At 44.2% G+C, this 9,301-nt stretch overlaps 1 protein-coding gene across 1 annotated transcript in view; it reads left to right on the forward strand.

Annotated features, from left to right (window-relative positions):
• jarid2b (jumonji and AT-rich interaction domain containing 2b) overlaps positions 1 to 5,967 on the forward strand; it is a 101,249-nt gene extending 95,282 nt beyond the window's left edge. The window contains exons 9-18 of the mRNA XM_062410188.1: positions 2,115 to 2,207; positions 2,383 to 2,501; positions 2,611 to 2,681; positions 2,785 to 2,899; positions 3,050 to 3,155; positions 3,374 to 3,556; positions 4,412 to 4,542; positions 4,734 to 4,920; positions 5,402 to 5,509; positions 5,703 to 5,967. Coding sequence (XP_062266172.1) covers positions 2,115 to 2,207; positions 2,383 to 2,501; positions 2,611 to 2,681; positions 2,785 to 2,899; positions 3,050 to 3,155; positions 3,374 to 3,556; positions 4,412 to 4,542; positions 4,734 to 4,920; positions 5,402 to 5,509; positions 5,703 to 5,951 — 1,362 coding nt within the window. The 3' untranslated portion in view covers positions 5,952 to 5,967. The remainder of the gene's footprint in view (positions 1 to 2,114; positions 2,208 to 2,382; positions 2,502 to 2,610; positions 2,682 to 2,784; positions 2,900 to 3,049; positions 3,156 to 3,373; positions 3,557 to 4,411; positions 4,543 to 4,733; positions 4,921 to 5,401; positions 5,510 to 5,702) is intronic.
• Positions 5,968 to 9,301: the final 3,334 nt, after the last annotated feature.

The following is a 9,301-nucleotide window of genomic DNA, read 5'->3' on the forward strand; positions in this document are numbered from 1 at the left end:
CTGAACCGTCTGCCTTCTCGTCATGGTCGCCCTTCTTTTCATTACAGAGAATAGAGTGGTCATCAGAAAAACACCTACGAGCAGCTTGTTTGATTGTGTTTGTGTCAGGCTTTGTTTCATCGGTTCAATCCATCAAGCTGTTAATGGCATTCCTCAAGAATTACCTGATTGACATCTCACTTCTATCTACACCTATCAACAGTCTACAACTTCCATGCTATCACCACTGAAACAGCTTGTTTTGATATCGCTTCATTAGATCTGCGTCCTGTCTTTAAAAGGAGCTGAGCTGTGCTATAAATTGTTACAGCTATAACTGGCTTTCTCTTGGGGACAATGTTACTGTGCTGCAAGTTGATGATGCCAATTGAAATTCTTCTGCAGTTTTCTCACTAACATTATCGTGCATTTTAACCGTATTAGTTTTATGGTCTATTAAAGCAAACCAAAATCATTTGCACTCCTGTTTATGCGCAGCGGCACTTGTAAATGTGTCATGCAGCCTTTAAAGACCTGGTTTGTGGTGATTAGAGTGAGGGACAGCAGGTTCTGTACCTTGCACGTGTGGTGCTGTTGTTGAATGTTGCTGTGTCTGTGTGTAATAAGGTGGTCACTATTCTCACGTGTGGTGTGTGTGTGGTGTGTGTGCGTGTGTTTGTGTGTATGCACTCGAGCTCATTCGATGTGCTCCCGCCCATCCAGCCTGCGAGCAGCTGTGTTGATTCTGGCTGGCTGAAATGTAGGTCAAAGAAAAGGCAGCCCCCGAAAGCAGCCGCGCTCCGCCACGCCTCCCCCCCGGCTCCAAACCCCACCTTCCTCCAGCTCTCTCCACCCTCTGATCCAGCCCTCTCCCCACGGCTCCTCTCCTTCAGCCGTCGCTCGTAGCCATTTCCTCAAATCTCCGGTCCTCCCGCCGCAAACCCTCTCCCCCCCGCCCCCCTCCCCTCTCGAGCTCTGTCCACATGCCAGACCCTCGACCGAGCCCCTCTTTCTCTGGCCACAGATGCACATGTAGGCAAAGGCTGGCGGTTCTTAGTCCACATGCCAACATGGGAATCCAGGTTGTGTCATACACCCTCTAGATTTGCCACAGCATCTTGACAAGTAATGATTTTAACACAACTTTGTCTCTGTGTCTCTCACACTACATAACTCTCCTCCCAGTGTCAATTAGGATCCAATTAGATTTGTTTTCCCCCCCCTCCAGTTCACTTGGAGACTAAATCCTTCTGAAAAGATGAGATTACTCTGAGCGGACTCGACCCCTGTACAGGCTGCAGACGTCTGAGTTATAGAAGCACCATTCAGCGCGGTGACAGGTGAATGGCCATCACCGTGCGGACGGGACGAGCCTGTCTAAACACGACCCATCACTCCTCTGCTGAACTCAGATTTGTATGCATTTTTCATCAGCGCTGCTCCCCGAGAGGATCTTAGATTTCATTTTCTTGTATCCAGAGAACAAAGTGCACGTCAGGGGTGTAATTATCTCTAATTACAGCCGGAAAGGCTCAGATAAGTGAGCCCCTCACTGGCCCAAAGCACTGCTTGTCCGAGCTCACCAGGTCACTGCTACCCTGTTTTATTTAACTGCTGTATTTAACACCTCTGTGGATTATTGAATAACCAAAACTATATCAGTGATTTCAATAAAAAACCTCTTCTCTGCTTCTGCTCACATGAGAAGGACAAAAAAAAGGACATAAGACAAAGTGTCGCTGTGAGGATGAATAGGCAAGGTCATCATTCAGCAGGGTCCATTCATCCCCAGAGCTGGAGCAGGCAGATTTATGGCCACCTTCAGAGACTACACCACCTCTCTGGCGGTGGAAATATATGTGGGAGCTATAGAGGAGGCCCAGAGGTGGAAAGATATTGAGAGATGTGTAGAGATGATACATTTCAGGGCACGGACAAGCATTCGTTTGACCCTAATGTTTTCCTGACTTGTGTCCAGCACTATTTGTCTTAGCATTTGTATTCACACTCTTTATTCATATCCCTTATATTTGTTTTCCCATGAGTGAAGGCCATAAATATAGAGTCAGGAGCTTTTTCTCATTCCCCCAGTTTCCTTCAACACAACATGACTCATGATGTTTTTTTGCTTTCAGGGGAAATCGGTGTCTTTGACGAACTTCTTCAGGATAGCCCGGAACACCATGACCATGTGCTTTAACAAGGAGCCGGGCGCTGCGGAGGTCGAGGTTAGCACGCTCATCATTTCTTATCAAACCACAGTTACTGAAACTGGTCTGTGGTGCCTTGGCTTCAAATGTATGACGTCAGTTCTCAGATGAATTATCACCTGAAACCTGCAGCGTGTTTCATGCATTCTTCACCTAATCAGCTTTCCTTTTCTTTCTCCTTTCTTTCCTGCAGCAAGAGTACTGGAGCATTGTGGAGCATAGAGACAGCCACGTGGCAGTGCATTGTGGGAAGGTGGACACCAGTACACACGGCAGTGGTTTCCCCACAGGAAAGTCAGAGCCATTTTCAAAGTAAGTCGCCCATTGACCTTCCACCTCTGTCCCTGTTGACTCAACTATCTTGTCACAGTATTGTTTAGTATCCTAGAAAGGATTATTTAATGTCTTATCTCTACCTCAGACATGGATGGAACCTCACTGTCCTCCCCAATAACTCTGGATCCATTCTGAGGCATCTGGGAGCTGTGCCTGGTGAGGACACATGGGAAACTAAAACACAAATATCCACGAAAGTTACTTGTAGCTGCATCTGTGTGATCTACAGTGAGTAACGACCAATGCTCTTCCTCCACAGGGGTGACGATTCCCTGGCTAAACATTGGCATGGTATTTTCTACCTCATGCTGGTCTCGAGACCAAAATCGCCTTCCATTTATCGATTATTTACACACTGGTGCTGATTGCATTTGGTGAGTATCCGCTGGTATTTTCTTTTGCAAGATCACAATGAAAAATCTGCCTGCATTTCTCAAGCAATGTTTTGGAAGCATCGAAAGCCAGTAGAACCAACTGGGAAAACCTTTCTGACTTATTCTTCTTTCTGCATCTTCTGCCCACAGGTATTCTGTCCCTGCTGAGGAGAAGGCTAAGCTGGACAAGGTGGTCCATACACTGCTTCAGGCCAATGGTACCCCAGGACTAGAGATGTTGGAAAAGAACATCATGGTCAGTGTTTTCTCTGTTTATCATATTGTTTTGTACAAATCCATCTTTATCTGCCTTGCATTGACGACAAGTTTGAATCCCTATGCTATCAAATGAGAAACCTGGCCTAGAACTGTGTCTCTCTCTCTCTCTCTCTCCCCATTTCACGCTTGCACTGTCCCGTCAGTAAAATGCCTCAAAAAATAGTACAAAGTAAAATCCTTCTCTTCCTCCTCCAGATCTCTCCAGAGGTGCTGTGCCGTGAAGGAATCAAGGTTCACCGCACGGTCCAGCGGAGCGGCCAGTTTGTGGTCTGCTTCCCCGGGGCCTTCGTCTCTAAGGTGTGCTGTGGCTACAGCGTGTCGGAGACCGTGCACTTTGCCACGCCACACTGGATGAACCTGGGTTACCAGGCTGCAAAGGTCAGCATGAGAATATAGGAAGATGTGCACATGTGGAAATATCATATCTAAAATCCAATGTGTTTGGCTTCTGGAGAATGTTTTTTTTTATTTGATTTCACTCAAACACAACACTGGCAGTTAAAGCTCAGATTTATGTAGAGCTGATTGAAAAGAGAACCTAGAGCATAGAGCTTGATTCTCTAATCAGCCGGCGTGTTGAACTGAGGAGTAATTGCAGCAGGAAGTTTCCCCAGGAGGTGAATTTAGATTTTCTTTCTTCGGAGCGAGCCCGGACCTCATTAGAGCTCTGCCAGGTTTATGGCCACTATAGTGATGAAAGAACACAAACCTTCATCCATACCATCATATCCATAGTCACAGCAAAGATTACTCTCAGGAGTCATATGACATTCATGCATTATACTTCCAAATAATGAGCATTTTCATGCCTGGCGACAGCTGAGAGTGATCCCTCCGTCCCATTCCCGTGAGCACATATCTTCATTTACACACAACTACAATAAACAACACTGAAGAAAGTCAAGTCCAATCTGTTTTATTTATATATCCCTATATCACAAATCAAAAAATAGACTTAATTCCTTCAATACATACGAGTCACAACAGACATCCACAGTTACACTGCAAACTCACTTTAAGTTATTATCAGCACTGTTAGAGCAGATCTGTCATATGTACTTAAAAGTTTTAAACATTGAGGCAATTTGTTTTTATTAAATGACTTGTGGTGGAGGAGAAAAAACATGTTTTTGTTATTAGAAATAAATAGCACATGTAAATCCACCAGGAAATCATCTGTTGGTGAATCACAGAACCAGAATTTGATCTGTTCGGATTTTTTTTTTTTTGCAGGACCTGAAATGTCGTCGCATAGCTAAACCCTTCTCCATGGAGAAGCTACTGTACCAGATCGCCACGGCCGAGTCCAAGAGGGACAACGGCCTCCTCCTCTCCACCATCTCCTCCCTACTCAAAGATCTCAGGTAGGATCCAGGAGTGCACACTTACCCATTACTGCATATTATGTATAAAATGATATAACTGTTTAAAAGACTATGATTTTATCTGCAGGTGAAAACTTGTCACCTCCACATCCTCCCACAGAGGAAATCAAACATAGCAAAGGTTTTATTTTGCGTGGTCTGACCCTAGCGTGCACGTTTTTGTCCGACAGGAACATAGAGATGCACCAACGGCAGGAACTTTACAAGGCGGGTCTGGTCTCCTCTGCTCGCTACGGCACGCACGACGGCAGCCTGGGGCCGGTCGAGGGCCGGAAGAAGCCCCGCGGGAAGTGGCTGGCACTGGAGTCTTCAGAGAGACGCTGCCAGATCTGTCAGCATCTCTGCTACTTGTCCATGGTGAGAGCGGGGGGGTTTAACACACTGCGGTTATAAGATATGACCACTTGCATTCCTATTTGCTGTAGTGCCGGTTTGGACAGGTGTTGGTGTTTTACTTTAGTCCCACTGGATAACAGTCAGATTTGATCTTCTAGGAAAGTTTGTGACTTCAACAACGTTATGCAATAGTGACTCCAATCTTTGTAAGTTTGCATTATGCCTGGCAATAACCCACAACAAATGAAGAAACAAAAAAATGTAGTATTAAAACCAAATGATAGAATTAGACAGTTTGCAATAATGTTATCAAATGTAACACCATAACAATGTTTTTAGATGCAAACTTACAAACTGCTCTTTTTATGATAAAATAGGAGTAAAAGACATACGTTTAAATAATTGATCATGTTTCCCACCACAGAATCTCAGTGGTAGGAGAATTCCCAGCCGCGTCTCTGGTGTCTATAATAAACGTGCGAGTCTGGCTTTGTGTCTCCAGGTGGTTCAGGAGACGGAAAACGTGGTGTTCTGTCTGGAGTGTGCGCTGCGCTATGTGGAGAAGCACAAGTCCTGCAGAGGCCTGAAGATGATGTACCGATACGACGAGGTGAGCTGCTGCCGCTCCGCCTCTGCTGTGGTGCAGTTCCCTCTGCGTCCAGCTGGGGGAGACATCAGACTGCTCGTAGATTAGTCACCATGACAGAGTTCATGTGCTTTCTTGTAACGGATCTAAACTGGGCCTCAACAAAACAAACAAAATGCACATTATTAATTCTTTAAACTGTGTCTTTCCCTCCTAGGAGCAAATCAACAGTTTGGTGAACCAGGTGTGCGGCCGAGCCCTGTTAAAAAATGGCAGAGGCGTCGGTGCGGCAGTCGTGGTCAGCGGAGGTGGAGGAGGAGGTGGAGGAGGAGGGGAACCCTGTCTCGGCTTGAGCCCCGCCAAACCATCACCGGCCAAGCGGGGCCCCCGGAAGCGTGCCACTGTGGAGGTGTCCCTGTCACGTCTGTCCTCCAGCCACATCCCCAAGGCTGCAGCCGTGTCCTGAGCCCCCCCCCCCCCCCCCCCCCCCCCGTGCGCTGGGCCCACGTCCGGCCCCTTCACGCCGTCTCCAATGATGTTTTCTTTTCACCTAAAGCAGGATCACTATCAATCCACCGCTCCGATATTTCAAATCGATTGTCTTTGAGCTCTGGAAAATCCCCTCATCCCAAAAAAATACAAATTCACCTCCCCCCTTAGTACGACAGGCTTGTTTATATTAAAGGAAAGTGAGAAAAGAAAAAGTAACAAGTTGTCTTTTTTGCACTAGTGTGAAAGAAGAATTGGTTTTTATTCTGGATGATTTTACCCCCCCACCCCCACCAACCCCACCCTGCTTGATGTCGCCCTCAGCTGCATCGCGAGCATTAAGTTCAGAGGAAGACTCGATACGTCCCATTCTTTACCCTTTTCCTTCACCCCCTCTTTTCCAACCTCCTCCCTCTGGAGCCCCCCCCCCCTCTCATCTTGCATCACTCGACTGTGAAAGTGGGACAAATAATCAGGCAGCCCCCCTTTCTTATTTTCCTGCACTCCCTGATTTTCTGATATGAAAATGATATTGAGTAGATGCCCAAAGTTTCTCTCTGTCCTCACTCTGAGGAAGAAGAGCCCTTTCTTTTCTTTTTTTTTATTTAAGTCGTGATGCAGCTCCTGCATTGTGTGTTTTTGTTTTTAAAGGGGTGCTGGTGACGCGAGGTAAAAACTTGAAGGACGATGATGTTGGTTTATCGTTGGTCGGCTTTTAGTTTTTTCAAGTTCTATTTTGAATTTTAGCTTTGTTTTTTCTAGTTTATTTTTTTGTTTGCGAGAAGTCTTCTGTGTATTTTTATTTTTGTCGTCATTGTGGATGTTTCTCTTTGTTGGTGGACGTGAGAGAGGGGAGGGGGGGTGGGGGGGTCACCGCTCACCTCACTCCCCGGTCGCATGGAGGGATCCCTCCTTCGCTAGCGAGTGAAAACCGTGCCTGATACTCAGCGAGGAGATCCATTTTTATTGGTGCTGTTGGTTATCATTACTGTATAACAACACAAAAAGTAAAAGCCGGGGGGTCGGCGGCGCCTGCTGTTGGCGAACGGCTCGCTCGCGCAACCCCGCCCCACAGGGCAGGAAAGCTTTTCAGGCTTTTCTGGTTCTAGATGTGCAATCGTGTTAACATTCCATTCTTCCAGTCCTCTTGTTTCATCTGTACCGGTAAACATTAATTATTATATTATATTATTATTATTGTTGTGTTATTTTTTTTCTTCTTTTTTTTACTTTGTTGAATCTGATGTGTTATCTCGAGTAGAGCCACTAGTCAACGAGTGTTAAATGTGAAATATTGAATCCAAGTTTTTTTTTTTCTTTGTCTTTTCTGGGGTTTTTGTTTTTGGCTTTTTGCATTTGTTCCCTTTTCCAGATATATTCTGAGTGATTTTTTTTTTTTTTTTTTTGAAGAGAGAGAGAGATAAAGTCCAACACAAACAAAACACCAACTTTTTTTGTACATAATCCTGTAAATTTCTTTAAATACTTGAGCCTTTTTCTGGGGTTAAGGAAGGAAGAAAGGAAGGAAGGAAGGAATAAAAGAGGAGAGAGAGAGAGAGAGACAAAGTTCCAGAGGCGTGCGCTCGATGAAGAAAAAGCCTTACATTTTCCCTTTCTTCATCCGTGTGAGTTTGATGCTCACAGGGTTGCTCTGGTAAACGTGTATAAAATGTTTAAGTGCTGCTTATATCACTAAGAAAGAAGATAATGAGTAGCCGATGACTGCCCCCCCCCCTCCCCCCAACCTAGTTTTGTTTGTTTAGCTTTACTTTTTTAAAGAAAAGGGAAAAAAAAAAGATATGTTCACAAAAAAAAAATGGGTTTTTACATTTTCATTACTGAAAATTCAACAAAAATGTAGTAGCTACTCATGTTGCACTGAGCTTGCCAGTGGTGACTGTCAAGGAAAAATCCTATAATCCAGTTTGTTGGTTGTCGTCCCTCGCAGAAGACTGAACTGTTTTAGGACTATTTAATGAAATACCAAGTCGGGTGTTTTCAACATTAAAAAAAAGTGGTTGTCAAGTTTTTATGGCCTTACAATATATTTTATTCTGGGATTTTTTTTCTTTTTTCTGTCTTGTTTTCTCAGTTTTTATTGTTTTGTTCTTTTCTTCCATTTTCTACAGTATAAAATACTTGCTCCCAGTGGGGTCTCTGGTGACTTAATTTATTAGTGCCGCATCTCGGCCTTTCCCTCCACTCGGAAAGAGAGTCTCATGTTGGTTATATTGACAGTTTTTTACTTTTGCAGTTTGTACTTAAGGTTTAATAAAAACTTACCGACACTTCACTGTCATTTCTTTCCAGCCTGTCGTGTGTCTTTGTGTGCGGACGATGAGAATCAGTGGTTTCAACAGGATCATTATACTTAGATTTCACCATCTCACAAACAGAAAAATGTATTCTCTTGCATCTTCTGTGGAAGGGTATTAAAAAAGAAACCGCCAGCTATTCGCAATATCAATTTTCTATTAATTTTTTCATGAAAAAAATACTTAATTAATTCAGGAAAAACTGATTTTTTTTAAAACTCCAATTCACTTGCGAAATTTAAATGGTTTCGATTTCTTTTATATGATTATCAATTTTTTCAGTTGTCCGAGAAAAAACAATTGGGAAAATGATGAGCAGACGAAACCATCCATTAGCTCTTAACTTTATCCATTAGTTAAAAGTTTCAAATGTAAAAAGTGCATCATCAGATTGTTGTGTGGTCTGCGTGTGTCAAGCAGATCCATGGAAGTGAGGAAATGTGTTGTTGTGATTTGGGCGAACGAACCCTCCTACAACAAGACACATGTCAGGACCCTGCAGAGACAAAAAGTATCTGCAGATAGAAAAGATGCAAAGCGACTGAACCGTGACATTTCCGTGTTCCACAGGAAGCAGCAGGAGGCGCAGGATCCTGGAGGAGCTCCTCTCACACACTGTCACATGGAAGCTATCAGAGGATCCTGCAGTTCTTCTTCAGCCTAATTAAAGATCATTTACTCGTTACAATGAACCGACACATTCAGCTTTTAAAATCCGTTTACTCTCATTGTCACACTCGTATTGCTTTTCCTTATTTTTCAGTTAAAAAAAAAGAACATTTAACTGTAATGAGTATATACACGGTGAAATATTCTCCCCACAGAGAAAACAGTTGTATTTCAAACCCCCTCTCCCCTCCATCCCTCCATCCCTCGCTCGCCGGGTGTGCGTGTCAGCTTAAAGAGCTCGAGCAGGAGGATAAATCAAGAGTGAGCGCTCAGGGACTCCTACCAGCTCCACATTTCATTCTTTAACTTGTTTCTGAGACGCTCGGACAAAAATTAAACAATG

The sequence above is a fragment of the Platichthys flesus genome, chromosome 17 (assembly GCF_949316205.1).
Source record: "Platichthys flesus chromosome 17, fPlaFle2.1, whole genome shotgun sequence".
NCBI classification, from domain to species: domain Eukaryota; kingdom Metazoa; phylum Chordata; class Actinopteri; order Pleuronectiformes; family Pleuronectidae; genus Platichthys; species Platichthys flesus.